The 23,183-nt window shown below is 46.7% G+C and overlaps 1 protein-coding gene across 2 annotated transcripts; it reads right to left on the minus strand.

Annotated features, from left to right (window-relative positions):
* Window positions 1-232: 232 nt before the first annotated feature.
* SULT1C3 (sulfotransferase family 1C member 3) lies at window positions 233-22,425 on the minus strand. 2 transcript variants are annotated; one of them, XM_002709593.5, is made up of 8 exons: window positions 22,252-22,425; window positions 14,707-14,871; window positions 12,578-12,706; window positions 7,062-7,159; window positions 3,133-3,259; window positions 2,137-2,231; window positions 852-1,032; window positions 233-620 (listed from the first exon to the last, which is right to left on the minus strand). In XM_002709593.5, the coding sequence occupies exons 2-8, from the start codon at window positions 14,864-14,866 to the stop codon at window positions 508-510; spliced, it is 903 nt and encodes a 300-aa protein (XP_002709639.1). In that variant the 5' UTR covers window positions 14,867-14,871; window positions 22,252-22,425; the 3' UTR covers window positions 233-507. The 2 variants fall into 2 exon arrangements, with proteins under 2 accessions (XP_002709639.1, XP_089183552.1); XM_089327426.1 differs by lacking the exons at window positions 7,062-7,159; window positions 14,707-14,871; window positions 22,252-22,425 and having other exon boundaries at window positions 12,578-12,766.
* Window positions 22,426-23,183: the final 758 nt, after the last annotated feature.

A 23,183-nucleotide genomic window follows, 5' to 3' on the forward strand; every position in this document is an offset into this window, starting at 1 on the left:
AATACTCACATTAGCTTATTGTTAGGTAAATCACTTAACTCAAAGGCTGCTTTATAACAGGGTGCTGAGTATCTATGTAATTAACTGAATATTAGTCTGAAAGTGAAGCCAGAATTTTGTGTAGGTAGGCTTTCACACCATTACAAGGTTGAAAAGTCTAAGTTGGGGATTATTTGTATTTCTCTCTTCATGGATTTTTTTTTTTTTTGCCTCTGAAGACCACACTGTTGAGGACTACTGATGGAGGTAAGTTTATTTTCCTTGGGACAAGTGAGAACATTATCATATAGTAGGTATCTATGTGAATGATCAGGTAATTAAATTTAACATGTTGCACCCAGACTTGATTACATTTTGAGGAAATATTATCCCACTGGCACAGGATCTAGAGATATACAGAACAGCTCAGGATGGGAATGAAAGTGTCTTTGTTTAAGTGTCCTTGATCCCAATACTCAGATGGTTAGGATCAAATAAGAAAGTCCAGGGCAAACTCCCCGCTTGCTGTCAGATCTCTGTGCGGAAGGTCAGGGTGCTTCCTTCCATCTTCTTCTGGTAATCCTTGTCAAACTCTTCATTTTGGGCCACAGTGAAATAGTTCTTCCAGTCTCCAGGCATCCCTGAAACAAAGTAGAGTCTCAGTGATGGCTCCATGAGCACAGAGAGAAGTGAGCATGCACCCTTAGGATGCACACCAGAAGGGGGCGAAAGAAGCAGCTCGCCTCTCAGAAGCTGTCTCGTGGTGCTGCTTGCAAGAAGAAGCAACAGACATGAAACAGTTCTGGAAATTCCAAGCAGACCATGAGACCCTTGAGCCCCGTGGGGCATCTTAGAATAGACACCACATCTACCTTTCCTCATAAAAGGGGAGATGGAGTGGTCCATGATGCTGGCGGGCAGAGTAGTGTAGTTGGCCATCGGGTTTTGCTTCATTACATCAAAGGAGGTGTGATAGATGATTTTATTCAGAACTTCCTCTGTTACATCTTTCTCCAGGAACTTCAATATCTTCTCAATTTCCCTCTTTGGGTCCTGTGTGCAGAGAGTCACATAAAAATGATTTTGCATCATCCTTTAGCTAGGATGTTCTACTTGTACAGTGTTTAGAGAGTGGTGAGCTAGGGAGTCAAAGATATTCAACAAATACTTGATTTCTTGTGCCTGGCATTGTACTGGGTCGGAGGCTGCAGCAGCCCAATGCTGAGGGTTATCCACAAGGACCTTGCTCTACAGTAGAAGAATCAAATGAAAATCATCCAACTAACAGTAATGACTGGCTGGGAACACACAGGCTTCCCACATACAGAGAGGGCACCATGAGATTTGCTGGGAAGACCACAGCAGACTCTGTGAAGGAGGGACAATGTTGATGGTGATGCGCAGTATAACATTTGGGCTATAAGAGATGTCAAAAGGGGTCCATGAATTTAACAGATGACCAGTAAGAAGATAAATAAAAGGCACCTCGAGTTGATCCAGAAATGTGAATCTTTTTTCCTTGGGTCTTTCTGATCAAGGAGATGCAGGAAGAGAAGGAGGCATAGCATTTTGTTAGTTTTCATGGACTTCCAGTCGAGGTAGGGGAGGTGGTTTTGTAATTCTCAGACACTAATCCATGCAGTCAAGAAAGTGACTTTCTGACGCTACTCATCCATAATGACTTAAGCTGCAGAAATCAGTTCACTATCCCAATATGTGAGACTATCCTACCAAAGTTCTTGTGGATCAAACCTTGGTCTGTGATGGGAGTCTGGGACTTTTGGAAGAGGGTGAAGGAAGCTAAACTCTTTGACACAGCTATGTGCACTACACAGATATGATCACATAAATCTCTACAACAGTCTCATGGGATAGACGTGATACCAATTTGTTGGTAGAGAAACACGGCTCATAGATGTCAAGACCCAACAGGTTGATTTCCCCATAAAGCAAACGCTATTTACAGAGAAAAAGAATCTTCTTGAAATCTTGAACAGAAACAAAGAAAATTTAGAAGCTCAAAAGAGCAGTCAGAGCTTCTGAGGATAAAATTGAGTTAGAAAGGACATCCTAGAGAGAGCGAGAGGAAGGTTGCGTGCCAGGGACTTATCATATCTGAAGATATGGGAGGATCTCATGGAGACCACACTGCCTCACCTCCTTCATGTCCTCGTAGAAGAGGTAGAGAATGGGGTGCTGGTCTTTTGCGTCCCACCATCCCTTCACGTGATCATACCAGGAGCCCCACAGCACTGAGGGGAAGGAAAGAGATGAGACATCAATGTCAACCTGAAATGTGTAAAATGACCATGCATGTCTCATGAAAGAGGACGTTTAATGCCTATGAGCAAAGGACAAAAACCTGGGCAGAATTCTTATGTGCAGAAGACCAGGTGCTTCGATTCTTATTTTTTAATCTTTATAATTTAGTATTTGAAAAATAAGCCTTTTGCTGAAAAAATGTATATGAGGAATCTTTAAAAAGTTCATAGAAAATGCATAATATGAAAAATAGGCTTGGATTTCCAGATGTTTTTGGTACCAAAATAAACTTATCTCTGAATCCTATTTTCCCATAAACCTTTGAAGTTCTCTCCTAATTGTCAGATATTATTTGGGCACATTTGCTCCCTATAAGGGTAAATGGGAGGAAGACAGCTGTGTTGAATATCTTTTGCTGGTCCTACCCTCCATACTCCATCCTTATCACCCCGCTCAGTGCCCTGTGAGTTGAACCCTACAGACTGTGTCAGTGAGCTCCTTGATCTCAGGCTTGTACCTGCACTTGGCCAGCAAGAGGCATTGGAACGCTTAGGCATTGGAAGGCTTTTGGATGGTTGTATTGATTCCCCTGATACCCTCCCTGTTGCCTTACTGTGCTCGCCTTCTCCCCCCATCCAAGGCCTCAGCTCCTGTCAAGGGTCTTCTTCTGCTCCCCCAGAATACTCTACTAGCCCTGCTGGGGTCCTTAAACTCTTCCCATAGCTTTGTCAGTAGTTTTCTGTTAAAGTCTCCCTGGATGACCGAGTCTGAGTGCTCCGTCTTGTCCTTGCAGGACCTGGGTAGATGCAACCATCCATTGGAAGTTTTCCTTTCTGATGTTAGCAGATGAATGGATAAGGAAATAGGAGCCTGTGGTTTTCTTTCACTTACCGTTTCCAGCTTTGAATGTCTCAACGTATTCCTCCCATGTGCCAGGGTCAGGCACCATTTTATTCATTCTTGAGAAATGGTAGTAGGACACCAGACAGTCCTTGGCATTTCTAGCCACATAGATGATCTGAAATTGTCCAATGAGGAGAATAAAAGGTAGAGAGAAACAAAGCAGAAACATATCTTTATTCAGTATGAAGAACCAGATTCTTAAAACGTCTCTTGATAGAACCTTGGACTATTCCATTTGAATAATTAAATATGCATGTGTTTTCTGTGATCAAGGTGACATCGCTCCCAATTTGCCCAGATTGACAGTTCTTATATTAGCTGTGATCTTAGCATAAACAATAAAAGCACCTCTCAAAAGGGTCCTGATTTGTGTATGAACACCAGTCACCCAGTCTGATATTTTTGGGGGTTAAGACATTTACTCACGGTGTCTCAGTCTGTTCAGGCTGCTATAATGAAATAGCACAGGCTTCATAGCTTGTAAACAACAGAAATATGTTTCTCATGTTCTAGAGGCTGAGAGTGCAAGATTAAATTGCCAGGAGATGCAGCATCTGGCGAGGGTTTCCTCATAGATGATCGTGCCTTATAAGGATACTAATCTAATTCCCAAACGCTCCACACTTGTGACCCAATCACTTCCCACAGTCCCCACTTCCTATACCATCAGCTTGGGGCTTAGGGTTTCAACAGGTGCATTTTTATAAAAGATTTATTTATTTATTTGAAAGTCAGAGTTACACAGAGAGAGGAGAGAGAGAGAGAGAGAGAGAGAAAGAGAGAGAGAGAGAGAGAGAGGTCTTCTGTCTGCTGGTTCACTCCCCAATTGGCCACAACGACTGGAGCTGTGCCAATCTGAAGCCAGGAGCCAGGAGCTTCTCCTGGGTCTCCCACATGGGTTCCGGGGCCCAAGGACTTGGGCCATCTTCTACTGCTTTCCCAGGCCATAGCAGAGAGCTGGGTCAGAAGAGGAGCAGCCAGGACTAGAACTGGCGCCCAAATGGGATGCTGGTGCTTCAGGACAGGGCGTTAACCTGCTGCGCCACAGTGCTGGCCTCTCTTAGCAAATTACTCCAACTCTTACATTCCCAGCTGCGTTTCCCCCATTACTGTCTTGGAGGAGCAGCGTCCTGGTGTGACTTTGTTTTTCTGCCCCCTTTCTTTCCACAGATTTTCTATCCAATATTCATGAGAGCACCAAGGAAGCCATCACATAGGATATAACTGCAAGGTCTTATTATTGTGCCAATGCATTTAGTGTAATATCTACTGCTTGTGTTGGTGATTGCTGTCTGGGATTGAGCAGCTGGAGAATGGGGGAAGTCCTGGGCTACGCAGGGAACATATTCAAATGAACTTGTGCTGTGAAGTCCAATGTCACAAGAAAATTTCAAGTTTTTGACCCATCTATATTAGTTTCCAATGGCCGCTGTAACAAAGTGCCACAAATGTTGTGGTTCTGGAGGGCAGATTTCACAGCTAGAGTCACAGTGTCAGCAGGGCTGGTCCCTTTTAGTGGCTTTAGGGGAGACTTCATTTTCCTGTTGTTTGTAGCCTATGGAGGTCACTTGTATTCTTTAGCTTTTGATTCCTTCCTAAGACGACTCCAACTTCCTGCTTCAGTTGCCAGATCTCCTGTTTCCTACTATGATACCTCTTCTTTCCTCTTCTAGGGATCTCTGTGATGATATTTAGGTCCTAGATAATCCAGGACAATCCTCTCATCTCAAGACCTGTATCTCAGCCAGTCTCCAAGGTCTGTTTTGCAATAGTAAGAATCCTAGTTTTGGCTAAAATTTAGATATCTTTGGCTGACCATTATTTGGCCGACAACACCTTCATAAAAGTAAAAGATTAGACTAAGCTTTCTAAGGTCATTCTCAGATAATTCACAAGTCTATGTGGATAAAGGGAGGGAGATGCTGCCATTGAAAACTTTATTCAGGAGGACTGATTTCACACAGTGAAGATGTTAGTATGACGAATAACCAAGTGTTAGTGTGTCTTCTGACACTGAGTCTGTAAGATTTGAAAATAACATTGGTTGGGCAGTAAAAGTATCACACAGTGAGCGATGGTATCTATCTGTGAGAATAGACCAGGAAGCTTCCCAAATAAAAGTGACCCAGGTATAATATCAAGGATGCAAATCAATAATGAAATAGTATCTTGATAGTTGCAAAACCATTCAGTTGTATTGTGGTTTATCTTTAGTAAGGAAATGGGCAAGATAAAGAGCTGGTAAATCCTGCAAATTCAGAAAAAGAGGCACAAGTTGTCCATTGCACTGCGTGATTGAGTATTGCACTGAGGACAGTATGTCTCGGCTAAACAGTCTTGACTTGTTATTTCCTTGGTAACTTCAGCCCAAAAGGTGAAAGAGTTTGCAATCATTTTAGCTGAGGGACACTTTGGAGCAGCAACTCATGGAGCCAGCGTTGTGGGGCAGCTGGTTAAGCCACAACCTGGGACACCAGTATTGCATATTGGAGTGCTGGTTTGAATCCTGGCTGCTCCACTTCAGATCCAGCTCTCTGCTAATGCATGTGGGAAAGCAGCAGAAGATGGCCCAGGTCCTTGTGCCCCTGCCATCCTCATGGGAGACCTGGATGGAGTTCCAGCTCCTTGCTTTAGCCTCGCTCTGCTCTCACCATTGTAGGCATTTGGGGAGTGAACCAGAGGATGGAAGCTCTCTCTCTCACTTGCTCTCTCTCTCTCTCTCTCTCTCTCTCTCTCTCCCTCTCTGTCACTCTGCCTTCCAAATAAGTAAAAGAGATCTTTAAAGCAAAAACAAAGAACATCAACTCACTCTCTCAGCAGCCTTCATATAAGCGGGTGTCCAGTAATTTGCTAACAAGGAGAAATGTGCTGGTCTGTCTCTTGCAGGTATTCCATTGTGCTACATGACCTGACTTTCCTTTGCAAATTTCTAAGTTGACATCTGGCTTGTATTCCACATTTCATCAGTATTAAGACTCATGGGTGAGTCAGATATCAAAGAGAGCCACTAGTACATTCAACCAGCCTGTATCTATAGGATTTGGATCAGGAAATGTCAAAATAAAAAAATAGGAAGTGGAGGAAATAAAAATATAGCAGTACTTGGGAACCTACTTATAGAGATTTCCTCTACGTGTAGGCCAATTGTCTACACACTGACAAGGTCAGATTTCTCATCCCAAGAGGAAGACGGTCTTATTTTGGACACCAAAGTAGACATGTGGCTAGAGGGTTGCCATGGTGACATAGGCTGTTCCTGTCTCTGGCTGGCTGTGAACAATCAGCCTCATCTACTAAGAATACACCACCAGGTTGCTTCTGAGCCATAATTCCCAAGGGCTGCTCTTGGCTAATGAGTGAGCCCAGCCTTGATGCTAAGGCAGGCCCAGCCCTGAGATGTGGGACTGTTTGTTGATTGACTTTGGCTGGAGGGCTCCCATGAGCGTGGGGAACCCTGCTTAGGGCTGCACTGCAGTCCAGGTCTACCAGATGTCTCCCTTGGCTCTCCTTCAAGGGGTCAGAACAGCGGCTCTCCATGCTCCTTTGTCTCACCCAACTTTCTTCCCAACAGAGTTTCCTCAAATACATTGCCTTTCAGGTCACACGCTGGCCCTCACGTCTTAGAAGACCCACACTAAGAGACCGGCCTTCCTCGGGAAGAGCCTGCTCTGTGTCATCGGCACCCTGTTTGAATGCGGCTTGGTTGGCAGGTAGTCAGAATGATTTTCCTGGAAACATCTCAGGGCTTTGAAGGAAAAGCAGCCCCAGAGTGGAGGCTGGGAGTGGGGCAATGCTGCCCTCTGCCCCGCGGCTTCGCTGGGCGCTTCTCTCTCCGTGTGCTGCTTGTTTGTAGTCAATGAGAGACATTCTGTGGCCACAGTGGTCGAAGCTGGGCTTGAAGAGCTGGCGCTTCCTACCTTTGCATTTTCTTCCCAAAAAGAAGGGGGTAGCATCTGAACAGGCAGATGAGTCTTCAGAGTTCTGGGAGAAGGCATTTTGTTAGCCAGATCCAGACCTGGGAAATTCGGCCACACAGCATCAGTCAAACATTTTTCATCAGCTACATGGATTCAGTTCAAACATCTGGAGCCAGAGTGACGGAATAACTGGCTCTTTGGCTAACATAATGGTTTTGCCTACACGTGTTTCCCTCCCGAGGACACCACACCTGACCGTTCTGGCCGAGGAAACACTTGTGAGCTATTGCAGCCACTGAGGCCACACCGCTCCCCTTGTTTGCTGGGCATCGGTGGGTGCTTGTTTGAGGAGATAAAAGGGCTTTCGGAGGTTTGGGGCAGGTGAGATCTTGGACCCCAACAAGCCCTTGGGTGCTTTGTTGCTGTGATGGGAAGTAGAACGAAGGCAGGTGGAGAAGTGGCACTCCCCGGGGGGGGGCCTGCAGGGCCAGCTGTAGCCCCAGCAGCTCTGTCTGGAGACCTTCAGCCTTTCCTTCAACTCTTATTTCAAAGCCCACCAGTGCTCCCTGCTGAGACGCACTTCCAGATGGAAACTGAGCTTTATAGGAAATATGAGAACCAGAGATAGAAATAAGCAGTGAGTATGGACAGTCGTAGAGAGGGAGGCTTTGTGAAAAACAGGAGAGAGGCAGGGAAGACTTGAACAGACCACAAGCAAGGCCTTCTTGGAAATGCAAAGTCCAATGCTAAATGCTACAATACTGGGCACAGGGTGCAGTGGTGCAGTGGGTGAAGCTGCCACTGTGTCCCAGCATCCTTGATCAGAGTGATGGTTTGATTCCCGGCTGCTCCACTTCCTATCCAGCACTCTGTTAATGTGCCTGGGAAGGCAGTGGAAGATGGCCCTGCCACTCAGATCGGAGACTTGGCTGGAGCTCCTGGCTCCTGGTTTTGGCTTGGCCCAGCCCTGGCTGTTGCAGCCATTTGTAGAGTGAATCAGTGGATAGAAGATCTCTCTGTCTCTCTTTTCCTTTCTTTCCACTTCTCTACCCTGCTCCATGGGACAATTCTCCCATCATCCTCTTCAACCAGCTCAACATCAGCCCTGCAGCTGGGACTATTGCCGGCATCTGGGGAGTGGACCAGCAGATGGGACCAGACAGTTATCCATCTGTCTGTCTCTCTGCCTCTCAAATAACAAGAAACTAAGATTAGCTTATTAAGCAGAGATTGGAGGATAGATTTAAATGAAAATTTCATAGAGGTCATTGAAGCAAAGCCAGAAAACAAGAAAGAGAATGATGGGATGAACAAATGAAGTGAGAAGGGTCAGAGAGAAAGCGGCTGATGTAGAAGATAGGTTTCTAGCTGCTGGAATGAGCTTTATCTAATGAAGAGATTGCTTGGAAAATGGATGAAAAGGGCTGTTAGTGAATATCTCACATGTCTAACACTAGAATCGAAGTTCGGGGCGGGGGTGAGATCATGAGCAGAGGAATAATGTGTAAAACTCAAAGATTTCAACAAAGTGGAAAGAGTATGATTTAAAACGTCGAATAAGATCATTGACTGTTGTGTAAGTAACAGATTAAATCAAAGGATTCCTTTGAAACTAGCAGAACAGACTGTAAAATGTTCAGTAAAAGAAAGGAGAAGTGAGGAATTATAAAAGGTAATAATGCTAAAAATCCACCAGGAAAAAGTATAAACTCTCCTAAATACCCACAATGCCAACCAACCAACCAAAAACCCAAAATATAGTTAAAAAAAAAAAAACAAAAAAAGATATTCTAAATAGGGAAGGAAACAGTATATGTAGTACACAGCATAATCTTAACACATGACAGTATAACAGTGACAGAGCACATCGGTCATTTCAATTAATGTAAGCGGGCTTAAATCAGCCATTATCAAATTGGCTCATAAAAGAAAACTCATCCAAATACTAAAGTACAGTGATTAACAAAGAGCAAAACTAGGCTGGCGCCACAGCTTACTAGGCTAATCCTCCCCCTTGCGGCGCCGGCACACCGGGTTCTAGTCCCAGTCGGGGCGCCGGTTTCTGTCCTGGTTGCTCCTCTTCCAGTCCAGCTCTCTGCTGTGGCCCGGGAGTGCAGTGGAGGATGGCCCAAGTGCTTGGGCCTGCACCCACATGGGAGACCAGGAGGAAGCACCTGGCTCCTGGCTTCGGATCGGCACAGCACAGCGGCTGTAGCGGCCATTTTGGGGGGTGAACCAGCGGAAGGAAGACCTTTCTCTCTGTCTCTCTCTCACACTGTCTACTCTGCCTGTCAAAAAAAAAAAAAAAAGTTTCTGAAGTTAAAGTCCCTGTTATATCAGTAAGGTGCGTCATGAATATGTATGTACCGAGCAACTGAGGAACCATTTAGAGAATAGAAACCCCAGTTGATACAAGCAGAAATAGAAATACATTAATAACACAATATCTCAACGGTCAGAGCAAAACAGGTCACAGTGCAGTAAGACTAGATTTTAGGGGTGGTCTTTGACACAGAGGTTAGATGCTGTTTGGGATGCCTGCATCCCATATTGAAATACCTGGTTCAAGTCTGGGCTCTGCTTTCCATTCAGCTTCCTGCTGAAGTGCACTCTGGGAGGCAGCTCAAGTATTCGGGTCCCTGTCACTCACACTGGAGCCCAGATTGAGTTCTGGCTTCATCCTGGCCTAGCCTTGACTGTGGTGAGCATTTGGAAAATGAACCAGTGGGTGGAAGAGCTCTGTCCTGTCTATCTCTGTCTATCTGTCTCTCTGCCTTTCAAATAAATAAAAAATTTTAAAAAGAAATAAAATCCAAACCTAAAATTTATAAAAGCAGTTCTACTTAGAAACATCTATGAAATATGTCATGTAAAATTACAAAAACTCTGAAAAAAAAGTAGTGAAATGAAATGTAATGAAAACACTATATGTCAAAACTAAATATATTTAACATAGTGATCAGGTAAAAATTTATAACCCTAAACAAAGAATGAATGAAAACATAGGAATTAAATTTCTAATTTAAGAAGCATTTGACAAAAAGCTAATACTGGGGGCCAGCGCTGTGGCTCACTTGGTTAATCCTCCGCCTGCGGTACCGGCATCCCATATGGTTCTAGTCCCTGCGGCCCCTCTTCCAGGCCAGCTCTCTGCTATGGCCCGGGAGTGCAGTGGAGGATGGCCCAAGTGCTTGGACCCTGCACCCACATGGGAGACCTGGAGGAGGCACCTGGCTCCTGGCTTCGGATTGGCACAGCTCACCAGCCATAGCGGCCATTTTGGGGGGTGAACCCACGGAAGGAAGACCCTTCTCTCTGTCTCTCTCTCTCACTGTTTATAACTCTACCTGTCAAATAAATAAATAAATAAATAAATAGCTAACACTGATCTATGATTAAAAACTCTGAGAAAGCAAGGAATAGAAGGGAATATCTTCCATCTGATGAAGGACATATTAAAAAAAGAAAACAAAAGCAACAAAACCCTACAAAGCCCTGTAGCTAACTACATACTTAATGGTGTATGATTGAATGCTTTTCCATTAAGATCAGGAACAAGGCAAGGATGTAATAAACATCCTTGATTTCTGACAATAAGAAGGAACTTTAGACATAAATACCGGAAAGGAAGGAATAAAATTTTCTGTACTCATAAAAGACATGGTTGTCCAAGTAGAGAATTCAATAGAATAGTTACAAAAAATATTAGAACTAATAAGCCAGGTTGAAAGATACAAGGTCAAATACAAAAATCAACCACATTTCAATGTACTAGCAATCAGTAATCAAAACTCAAAATGTAGCATTGTCATTTATAATAATAAAAGAAATAGTATAAAATAAAGAATACTCTAGGTTAAATTTGACTAAAGGTGTGCTAAATTTGCATAATGAAAGCTACAAAGCATTGTTGAGGAAAATTAAAGAAAGCCTAAAGAACTGGAGATATAAACCACCTTTGTAGACAGGAAAACTCAATTTTGCAATGTATTAATTCTGATTAAAAATGCAAAAATCCTAGAATAGTTAGAGAGACATTGAAAAAGAAGAAAAATTGGGGGAGGATTATATTGCTTAATTCCAAAACCTGTTATACAGCTATAGTAATCAAAATGGTGTGGCATTGGCATGAAGACAGATACATAATGGGAAGAAACAGAATAGAAAATTCAGAAACACAGCCCCGTGCACAGGGTTAATTGATTGGGCAAAGGGGACAAGGCAATTGAAAGAGAGAGTAAGGTAAGCTTTCAAACAAGTGACATTGGAACAATTAGCACAATTAATAGTAGGCTTTCAATACTTATTAGTTATTTTATTATTATTTTAAATATTTTACTTGACACATGGTAATTGTACTAGTATGTAAATTTTAGGGGTAACAGTGTGATAGTTCAACAAATGTATGCAATATTACATCAGGGTAATTGGTATATACATCACTGTAAACACCTACTATCTCTTTGTGTTGGGGACAGCCCAAATCCTCTGTACAGCTGTTTTGAAACATTCAATTAATTATTGTTATCTTACAAATGAAGAAACTTTAGGTTTTGACCTTAATAACCTGCTCAGGGTCATCCAGATTAGAATCTAAATCAGCATTTGAAGCAGGACTGTTTGATCTCAAAGTTTTTTTGTCCTCAGCATAGGGTCATCTCCTATTGCAAAAGCTGCTACATGTTATTGTTTGCTTTGCAGAAGCATGGCCTTGATTCCCAACTTGATTACAGCTCTTCTAAGGGGTCCATATCTCACTTTCTCAGATTGTTGGGAGTGAAGCACAGCCATTTGTTGATGATGGTACAAGGCATAATTTGGCTTGATTCTCTGATAGGTTATAGGAAATCCATATTCAAAGACAACCCCCCTGACCTGGTAGCACATGAATGTTTGTTGCTTTTTAAAGATTTATTTACTTATTTGAAAGAGTGACAAAAAAAGGAGAAACAGAGAGAAGGAGAGAGAGAGATTTTTCATCCTCTGCTTCACTCCCCAAATGGCTGCAACATCAGGGTTGGAGAGGGTGAAGCCAGGAGCCAGGAGCAGGAGCCCGAGGACTTGAACCACCATATGCTGCTTTCCCAAGTGCATTAGAGCATTAGCAGGATGCTGAATCAGAAGTGGGGCTGCCAGGATTTGAACTGGAGCTCTGATAGGGGATGCTGACATCGCAAGCCACGCTTAACCCACTGCACCACACTGCTGGCCCTGAACGTGGCTCGTAATTCTGGAGGGCTCTGGTTCAGCCCAGCTCTCACTGGGTTATACGTGGTGACTCTCAAAGAGCAACAGCCGGGAATGTGCTGAGGTTGCTAAATCACGAGTTTAGGAAAGGGAGTGGGAGTGGTCCCCCCCCCTCCCTTGTTTTGATCTGAATCCTTTCAAACTCCTCCCCAGTGGCTTTTGGAAAGGTGTTCTAGAAGGCTACATGGAGAAATAATTTTCCCCTCGGGTAAAAACCGACCCTGTGCGGTGGTTCCAACCTTCCCAGGTAGCAGGTGGGGCACACCTACCAGAGTTGAGGGGCGGAGGCAGAGTCCACTCGATGAAAGGGTGCCGGTCGAAGGTGTTGGCCCGCTGGCACCGCTGCACGTCGCCGTCATTCTGAATCATGTCCACGATCTCCTGGGTCCAGGTGGTGCCTAGCAGCATCGGGATCCTTGTCAAGGTGATTCGGTTTCCTTGATTGCTCACACACTCAGTTAAATTCACGTTTGCTGAACGCTGAGCGGAATCAGCTCGCTGGTCACCTCTGCTGGCCACCCAAGGCAAGCAGGGCCCTCCTCTGAGCGTGGGTGGCCCTCTGCGCTCATTGCTACCATCTGCTTGTGCATTTGTTTCTTTGTGACACTGGGAGCCGGATCCAGGAAGGAGCTGGTCCCTTTGTTCTTGCCTCTATCCCAGAGTTTCGTGTTGTAGGTACAGCTTGATCAAATGAATGAATCAAGCTGAATGTGGGGAGAATAAAGAGGAGCTCGCCACTGTGCCTACTCTAGCAACCTTGACATCTTCTCAGAGGGGGTAAATCTGGCAAATCTACTCTAGCAACTCTAGCAAATATTCTCAGAGGGGGCAAAACACAGCAGAGACCACTTCCTGACCAGCTTCTATGCGCTTTTCTTCTCTTCCCGATTAGGAGACCCTCATTGTTTAGCTGGATACGCAACTGCTTAGGTCAAAGACCACATTGCTCATTCTTTCTCAAGGCTAAATGTGGCCCCTCCACTTAATTCTGGGAAGCCCTCTAACCTCCTTGCTGCTCTTTCGAATATGCATGTGTTGGCTGGGGTTCCAGCAGTCGCGTAGGGCCATAGTCAAAAGCCGCACCAGGAGATGGTGGAGTAGAAAGCTGGGAGCCAGGGTCAGTCCTGGACAGCCAACACCTTTGTGCATTTGGGTTTTCTCACACTTACAGCCAGTGGGGTCCTGACTGATCAGTAAATGGACATACGGGTGTGGGGGAAGCTGGGCCACGGCACAGAGGGCTGGCTATCCATGAAACACCTATTTTCCCTTTACTACTTCAGCTGTCTTTGTAGCTTGGAGCCAAACTGGGGCTGAAACATGACACATACCCAGCTAACTGAATACACAGGAAGGGCAATGAGGTGTGGAAAATTCTGGAAGAAGTCAGAGGAGCAGGCCTGGTCCCTGCCAAGGAGGTCAGCAAGGCACAGTGGAGGAGCCGATTTGGAAGGAAGAGTGGAAGCCGGAGGAGGATGTGAGCGTGTGAGTGGGGCTCACAGAAAGTTGAGAAGTGCTGGGAGAGGTGAGGGCTCCAGGTGGCTGGAGAGAGAGCTTGGAACCGTTGCATGGAAGGTCTTGGCATTGACCATGTAGTTTCCAAGGTGAACTGACAATTTCCGCCCTGAATTTTAGTGCCTTTCTGAGCGAGAGAAGGATCCAGCGCTAACCAGCCTGACAAGGTGGTTCCTGAGAACCTAAAGCCTGCTGCGGGAGTGCCTTGCCCAGTTTGCTCAGTGGGCTCTGGCAACATACGCTGATTAGGTGAGAAGGCAGTGAGGCTAAGGAGGGGATTCAGGGCCAGCAGGGCAGAAACACAGTCTCCCCAGCTCAGAATTCCTGTTCTACCACGCACAGGCCTGGGATACTTCCTGCCTTTTGTCTGCCTTCATCACACACTCCTCTGCATCTTACAAGATTCTGGCAGCAGTCACCTCCCTTTTCTCTGCTCCATCCCACTGCACTACGCTAGCTTTTGGACCTAACTCTCAGCGCCTTTTGTGTTGGGTGAAGGCAATCAGTCTGCGCATCTCTCTCCTGCCCCAGAATGAGCATCACACGGTTCATCCCAGAAGGTTTTGGCAGATGGGAACCGGAAGCGGCTGGGTTGGCCAGAGCTATTAGAAGAACCTCTGTGCTGTCTCTGTGTTCTTAAATCACTTCCTAACTCACCAAGTCCTTTTGGGATTTGGGATTCTGGTCACTGTTTCTCTACCGGGGACCGAAATAGAAATCTTGGATCTGGGGGGTGGGGTGGGATGGAAGCTCGTATGTAAGTCTGGCTTTCGTCTGTTTTGGGGCCAGCCCTGGTGACACCCAGTTCTTTAAATTAGGAGGCTCACTTTTCTCATCTCGGCAACAGCTGGCTGTGCCCCCACAGCCAGGCCTCCAGACCCACCTGCCTTTGCATAGGTTGCAATGAGGAGATCATCAGGTCTGGCTTGGAAATTCCAGATTTTGTCCCAATTATCGCTGATCATCTTGGTCATGAGGATTCCGTTCACTTCCTGGGTCTCTGGCTCCTCCAGGTGCAGATCTTCCATTGCCTCCAAGGACATCGTGACTGCGGGTTTCACAGGTATTTGGAAGAAGGAAATATTCGTGGCATTTCCAATGCTTGGCACCCTTCTTCCTTTTTTAAAAAATATACTCTGAGAGAGCTGGGAGAGATACAAGGTGGGAATCTGATACTATAATGTTAATTTAAATAGGATAAATCAAAACTGTGGGAATAGGAAGCAGTTTAGTTAGTTTTGTTTCAGGATGCACAGATGATAAAGAAGTAAACAAACCTCCTAGAAGGACCAAGTACCAAGCAGGAAAGCAGAGTTCGGGGAGGTACTGGGCAGATTTTAAGTGTTTTCATCTTAAAAAATAAGTGTGTTGGCCGGCGCCGCGGCTCAACAGGCTAATCCTCCGCTTAGCGGCGCCGGCACACCGGGTTCTAGTCCCAGTCGGGGCGCTGGATTCTTTTCTGGTTGCCCCTCTTCCAGGCCAGCTCTCTGCTGTGGCCCGGGAGTGCAGTGGAGGATGGCCCAAGTGCTTGGGCCCTGCACCCCATGGGAGACCAGGATAAGTACCTGGCTCTTGCCATCGGGTCAGCGCAGTGCGCCGGCCGCAGCGCGCCGGCCGTGGCGGCCATTGGAGGGTGAACCAACGGCAAAAGGAAGACCTTTCTCTCTGTCTCTGTCTCTCACTATGCTGCCTGTCAAAAAAAAAAAAAAAAAAAAAAAAAAGTATGTGAGGGCCGGCGCTGTGGCGCAGCGGGTTGAGGCCCTGGCCTGTGGTGCCAGCATCCCATACGGGCGCCAGTTCAAGTCCTGGCTGCTCCACTTCTGATCCAGCACTCTGCTATGGCCTGGGAAAGCAGTAAAGATGGCCCAAGTGCTTGGGCTCCTGCACCTGTGTGGGAGACCTGGAGGAGGCTCCTGGCTCCTGGCTTCAGATATGCACAGCTCCAGCAGTTGCGGCCATCTGGGAAGTGAACCAACAGATGGAAGACCTCTCTCTCTGTCTCTCTCTTTTTCTCTCTGTAACTCTGTATTTCAAATAAATAGAATAAATCTTTTTAAAAAAATAAGTATGTGAAGTAGTGGTTAATCAGGTTGACTGAGCATTTGGCTGTGTATGTGTTTTTTGAGACATGGGGTTATAAGTGATACATATTATTTTTGTAAACTAAAAATAAGTAATTTTTAAAGATTTATCATTATTCTTGCAAGGCTTTGTGCCTGCTTTTAAGCATTAGCTGACCTTTCATACAGGACAATGCTAGCTCATAACTGTAGAAGGGAAGATAGAAGTAAAAAACTCCTATGGATGCCAGAAGCCATTGTTCAAAACACTGAGTCAACAGAAGGCTCAGGCCTGCTGTTCGTGCAGTTCCAAGTACCTGCCCACGGATCAAAGAAGAGAAAGCATCCCTTAGTGATGGAGAGATCCGGGCCATGTCCTCAACCCTGTGTTCTGAGCAGCACCCATGGGAGCTGGACTTGGGGTAGTGAGTGTCTGCCCATGGCAGTGCCCGTGGAGTGCTCTGGGAACAGTGTTAGACCTGGATTTCATCCTGAAGAAATCATCAGATATCCAGAGGTAGAGAAGTTCCATGTGACAATGAGCCTGGATTCTTCAAAAGAACCATCAGCAGGGGAATGTCCAGGAAGAGAAATAAAATGCTCCAGGCTGAGAGCACTTGTTCTAGACTAGAAGAATCTAGAGACATCACCAAGCTCAATGCAAGAAACTTTGATTCTGAATGGGGGGAGAGCTTTAGAAAATGTTAAGGAAGCTTGTCTTTCCCTTTTTGATATGAGAATGAGAGAAAGAAAGAGAGAGAGAGAGAGAGAGAGAGAGAGAGAGAGAGAGAGAGAGAGAGTCTATCCACTGGTTCACACCCCCAAATGCCTACATAGGTGGTGGGGAGCCAACTATATGAGCCATAACAGCAGCTCTCCCGGGTCTGCACTGGAGCTAGGGGCTGGTGCTGGGGCTTGAATCCTGGTACCCAATATGAGACACCTGTGCCTTAACCATGAAGCCAAACACCTGCCTGGCCTCTGGGTAAATTTGAACACAGAATATATGGTTGTTGGCGGTGTGATCACGAGTGAGAATGTCCTTACTCTTAGAAGACGAAGCCAACACCATGTAGGAGTGCAGTGTTACAGTGAACAGAGCTCCCCAAATTGAAGAGGCCCCGTTTCTCCACTGAGGCCCCCCTTGCCTTGCTAACAATAAGATAAATCTCAGCCCTGGTAACTGTGGGCTGTATTTTCTTCCCTTAAGTACTTCCTTTTTCCTCTTTTCTTCCCCCGTCAAATCCTGTTATGATCAATCTATAGGGTGTTTTATTTTCAAAGAAAAAAAATTCTCATTCAATAAAGAAGCAGTTTGTCACTCAGGAAAGAATGAATGCTACCAATCTGCAGGTGGGATTTGCTATTAACATGAACATCCCATGACTGCTGTGAGGCTGGATCATATTAGGATTTGCATGTGGACAGCTATGACTAAAGGTGTTACATAAAGATAAGACTCACTCCCGAATTTCCCCAGCTTTGGCCTCTACAGCTATATAAGCTCCTTCCCTGAGCCAGAGGAGGAGGAGATAATTTGGAGCAGAAATATTCCTTTGCCTGGCTTTGCAAATAATAAACCTCATTCTTTTGCAAAAGGCTGGTGCCTCTGAGTTTGGCTAAAGAGCATATTAGGTGAAGGATTCATTGTATCCATCAAGAGTGACTCCCACTTAGGTTCAGTGAAATGGTGTACATCTATGTGTGTGTCGGTGGACAGCTACGGGACCACTTCAGAAACCCATGCATAAATGGAAATGAAAAGATGAGCTTATTTTGATGTGTAATTTTTTTGAAATCTATGTACAGTTTTTTCATAATACTCAATTTGCATGAACATTTTGAAGCCCCGTTGTAAGCATGGACTTCAATTTTTTTGCATGAAATATACGTATCTTTTCATTTCCTTTTCCATGAGCTTCCCAAGTGCATGGTGCATACCCACACATGTACACACACAGAGGGAGGAGCAAAGGACAGAGGCAGGGGAGTGGTGGTGGCGGCAGCAAAATATCACTTGGTGGAGCTGGGAGATGGTGACAGATTCTCTTTGTACTGCTTGCTTTTTAGCTTTGCTGTAGGTTTAAAAAAGTTTTTTTTTTTTTTTTAAGATTTATTTTTTGTTATTTGAAAGGCAGAGTTAGACACAGAGAGAGAGATCTTCTATTCAGCACTGGCTCACTACCCAAATGGCTACAATAGCCAGGGCCAGGCCAGGCTGAACCAGGAGCCAGGAGCTTCCTCCAGGTCTCCCACATGGGTGCAGGGGCCCAAGGACTTGGGCCATCTTCTACTGCTTTCCCAGATGCATTAGCAGGGAGCTGCATCAGAAGTGGAGCAGTTGGAACTGGAACCTGAGTCCCTAAGGGATGCTTGTGTTGCAGGTGACAGCTTAATCTGTTACACCACAGCGCTGGCCCTGAGGTTTATAATATTTTAAAGAAAAGGACCAGAGAAACCAAACGTCTCATGTACTTGCCACATTACTGATACAATGTGAAGGCAGGCTGCTTATGGAGTAGAGGCACTTCGTGATTTCCAGTGTGTGGAGAATTGCCTCCTTCCCTGCCTCCCCATACACAGGCCAGGGGGCTGGGGCAGGGGTGGGCATCTCACCTGGCCCCATCTCCAGGAGGCGTTTTCTGAGTTTGACCTCTTCCCAGAATTCCTGGCTCCTGTGCTCCACCCCCTGGCTGCCTGGAGGAGAGCCCTCCTGTTCCCCATGGAGCTTGCATTTCCTTGTCAGTTTTGCAGCTCAGTTAGGCCTTAAAGAAGATAAACAAGGGCATTTTAAAAAGCTCATGGACAATTGAATCAAAATAAGCTAATTTTGGGACAAAAAAAATTCTGAAACCCCTACATATATGGGATCTTAAAAATTTATGAGAAATACATATTACAATTTTCCAAAGATTTTTGCAACAAAGCAGGTTTGTCTTTTGATTCCATTTTCCCATGAACTTTTGATGTGCCTTCATATTTTAAAGAATGTATTTTACATCTTCTTACAAAGTTCTGGAGCTTTGGGGTTGCTTAGGAAATTTACTCTTCCATGCAGTCATTCTGTTTTTGATGGTCCAATCTATATTCTCCTTAAAGTTAGTATTTATTAACGACAGAGTTACAGAGAGGTAGAGACAGAGTGAGAGAAAGAAAGAGAGGTCTTCTATCTGCTGGTTCACTATGCAAATGGCCACAATGCTTGGAGATGAGCCGACCTGAAACCCGGAGCCAGGAGCTTCCTCCAGGTCTCCCATGTGGATGCGGGGACCCACTGCCTTGGACCATCCTCTGCTGCTTTCCCAGGTGCATTAGCAGGGAGCTGGATCAGAAGTGGAGCAGCCAGGACTCGAACTGGCGCCCATACGGGATGCCGGCACTGCAGGCAGGGCCTTTAACCCACTGCACCACAGCCCTGGCCCTCTATACTCTAAAATACAAGAACAAATGGCTGTAATCACACTGTACAACCCGAAGTTCCAGGAGTTCTTAGTACGTTCCTTGTTCTGTCTGAGGATTCTTTCTCAGTGGGGTTTTGAAGTGGGAGAGGTAGGGTCTGATTTTTATTCCAGGTCCTTGCCTTTGACTTAGAGAAGTATCCTAAGTACACACACACACACACACACACAGGCATACATATATGGTCACAAAGGGATAGCTTATGTAAAAGGTGAGAAAACAGACACACAGAGGCGTGGCCCAGTTGAGAAGTGGGATGGGCGTGAGGGAGCAAAGGGGTATGGCAAAGGAAGAGGGAGAGGGAGAAGCTCAGCACTTGTCCTGGTCTTAGTGTTGTTCTCTGATGTAAGAGGGAGGTGCATCTCCTTTTATGGGGTTGTGCGGGCACCTGGGAATTTCACGACACATCTGCAAAATCCCACATGGAGCTTAATACACTTATTTACATGGTGAGGTTTCACCAAACCCAGGATGAAGCAAAGCATCTCGGGAAAGGGGATGTCCTACCGGACAAGGGGCTAGAATTACCTGGGGTGGGGGCTTGTGGTGTGTGGCCTCCAGCTCAGCCAGCTGCCTTCTTCCTTACCAGTTTTTCATTTTCTCAGGGTGCGGGGGCTTTGGACACAAGGCCAGCCACGTGGCCCGGGGGTAGTAATAACTTGTGATTTTTTTTTTTTTTGACAGGCATAGTGGACAGTGAGAGACAGAGACAGAGAGAAAGGTCTTCCTTTGCCGTTGGTTCACCCTCCAATGGCCGCCGCGGCCAGCGCACGGCACTGATCTGATGGCAGGAGCCAGGTACTTCTCCTGGTCTCCCATGGGGTGCAGGGCCCAAGCACTTGGGCCATCCTCCACTGCACTCCCGGGCCACAGCAGAGAGCTGGCCTGGAAGAGGGGCGACCGGCACAGAATCCGGCGCCCCGACCAGGACTAGAACCCGGTGTGCCTGCGCCACAAGGCGGAGGATTAGCCTGTTGAGCCGCGGCGCCGGCCATTGTGATTTATTTTTAAGTTAATTTATTGTCTCGGGGGTTGCTGGGCCAAGTGGGCTGCATGCCTGGAGCTGTTCCAGCCCGGGAAGGAAGCTGCGCTGGGCGTGCACAGCCCAGGAGGCCCCCAGCCCCAGCTGCTTTGCTCTCTGTCCTTGGGGGTCCAGTCCCTCCAGAGCCCTTTGTAGAGCCCTCACAGGTTAGGGTCCTTCAGCCTGAGTGTTCTCATTGCCAGGGCCAGACGCTCGTCTCCCAACCTTTCCATTAGCCCCCCACCCCCACTGTGGGTCCCACGCCCCCCTGGGGGGCTGTCTCCAGGCAGTCGCTTCTTTTGGGGCCCCTTGAATGTCCTTTACTCTCACAAACATAGGTTTGCAGGCTTCTAGAATTTTCTTGCGGTTGTCTTGGGAGGGTTTTCAAGTCATCTGCTCTGTTATCAGAACTATAAATTCCTCAATTTAATATTTGTTGGCTTGAGTAGAAAACCTGTTTATTCTGTTAAGTTGGCCGAGAGTACCTCCCTGGACATCTTTTAAACAACTTTTACAACTAGTTGAAAAAGAAATACATTTACCTCAAACAACTTTCTTAAGTGAAAAGCTAACCTGAACGCACTAAGTGAAGTGACAATGACTCCAGGGACATAGGAAAGCCGTGACACCTTAGCAAGCCCTGGGAGCCTCTGCGTCGACTGGTTTCAGCTTTTCCATCACGGGGAAGACATGGGTGCACCTCCGTGCCTGCAGCTTGGTCTGATGCCAGCACCCGATCTCTGTTACCGTGGTCGAGTGGCTTTGAACTTGCTTATGTGCCCGTCAAACACAGACACTTTTTCTTCCCTGAGTCCCAGCTTGCTTCCCGCCCATCCCCAACAACCCTTACACATGCATTGCTGCTGCTTGCAGACACAGTCCTGGTCTGCGGCCGTCCCCATGGGAAATTAAATTGGCACATAGCCAGCCCTCCCAGAGCCCTTTGGTTCAGGGATGTACATTGCTTCCCAGTTCATCAGTTTGCGGGGTCCTCACACACTGGGCTCTAAGGGATGGTGAAGGCACAGAAGCCAAGGCTGCCACAATGGCCTGTGGGGTGGTTCCAGGAGGTTCCTGGGGGCCTGCTCATTCCCAGTGCCCACATAATGGGTGGGGTCGGCTCTGTGGTGTTTATTCCAGTGGAGCTACAGGACAGTCCACTAACTGGTTTGTGCCAGGCATCCAGATACTGTCTCCATGACCAAGTTCATTCCTAAGAGCTGCTAGCACCTGAAGTGGACTTCGGGTGACACAGTGATGCCGGGATGCAGGGCAAAGGTTTTAGGGAAGCCCTGAGGTCCAGGTATTTCCAGAAGAGCCTCCTTGGCTCTCCTACAGTACTGTCACGTCCTGAGGATCCAGGCCAGGGCTCTGGGGTGCCTGGGACCCACTGCACTCCCACCGTCCTGGGAAAGAGCTTTGCGAGACCTGTGTGTGAGTCCAGACTGTCACACCTGCATGGCTGTGGTTGTGCAGGCTGAGCCTGTTCTGGGGAGGACGAGTTAAGAAGAGGGAATCCTTTTAGCAGCAGCTCCATTGACCAGACCCCAGCTCTGCCCTGGGGCAGACACACTGAGATCGGGAGCCTTCTTCCACGGAGGTGGGGCCAGGTGTCTCCCACCTGCAGGGTGAGAAGGGCCTGGCAGTAGTTTGCTCAAGTTCACTCTTGAGGAGAGACTCACCCTTCACGGTAAGAGTTCCGCCTTGGGACCAACGGGCAGAGGCTTTGGGAAACTCGGGACTAGCAGCAGAGACATATTTCTCTCTTCTTCCTATCTCCTCTGTGCTGGAGGAAGTGGCCACTCTTCCCCCCCTCCTCTCCCTGCTGTCTGCTCTCACGGGAGGAAGCTGAACGGGGAACTGGGCGAGGGCCTCCATCCATACTCACGAAGTCCAGGAGCGCGAGTTCTCAAGACCTTGCTCTTTCCCGGCTGCCTGTTGGCGCTGGACGGCTGCTGCTTTAGGTGCTCCCCTCCAGGGTAGCCCTGAGTTCCGAAGCCTGGGTGTGAGCCCAAGGTAGGGGAGGCCTGGAGGGCGGCTCCTGTACTCACCCTGTCCCTTCCTTCCCTACATATAGGACCTGCCCGGGGATCAGGCTACACCTAAGCTCTTAGCAATCCAGGGAGGTGAAGGAAGGAACCAATGAAAGCCCAGGGGTGAACTCCATTGTTCTTCCTGATGGCTCCGCCTGGCCCTGTTCCACACCAGTCTGTCCGATGGCTGCCTGTGTTCCGGCACTGACAAATCATTTTGGAATCACAAGGAATAATAATTGTGTGGCGTGTGCGCTGTCACTTGTTCCCTATACCTGTAATGCACATCAGTAAATGACCAGGGAACTCTTTCTCAATGAACCCAGTTGGGTCCTCAGAATCCTTCTTAACAGTTTTCCAAGAATCACTTCCAATTGATAAGACTTGGCTAAAAGATTAAACTTATTTTCCGGGGCTGGTGCTGTGGCATAGCAGGTAAAGCCACCGCTTGCAATGCTGGCTTCTCATATGGGCGCTGGTTCAAGTCCCAGCTGTTCCACTTCCCATCTAGCTCTCTGCTATAGTCTGGGAAAGCAGTAGAAGATGGCCAAGTCCTCGGGCCCCTGCACCTGCGTGGGAGACCCGGAAGAAGCTCCTGGTTCCTGGCTTTGGATCAGCATAGCTCTGGCCGTTGTAGCCAGTTGGGGAGTGATCCAGTGAATGGAAGAACTAACTCTCTCTCTCTCTCTGCCTCTGCCTCTTTGTAACTCTGCCTTTCAAATAAATACATAAAAAACTTTAAAAAACAAAAACAAAATAATTCCCTATTTTCTGTCTGGTTTATAGT

This window comes from Oryctolagus cuniculus, chromosome 2 (genome assembly GCF_051225735.1).
Source record: "Oryctolagus cuniculus isolate XC-2025 breed Fujian yellow rabbit chromosome 2, ASM5122573v1, whole genome shotgun sequence".
In the NCBI taxonomy this organism is placed as follows: domain Eukaryota; kingdom Metazoa; phylum Chordata; class Mammalia; order Lagomorpha; family Leporidae; genus Oryctolagus; species Oryctolagus cuniculus.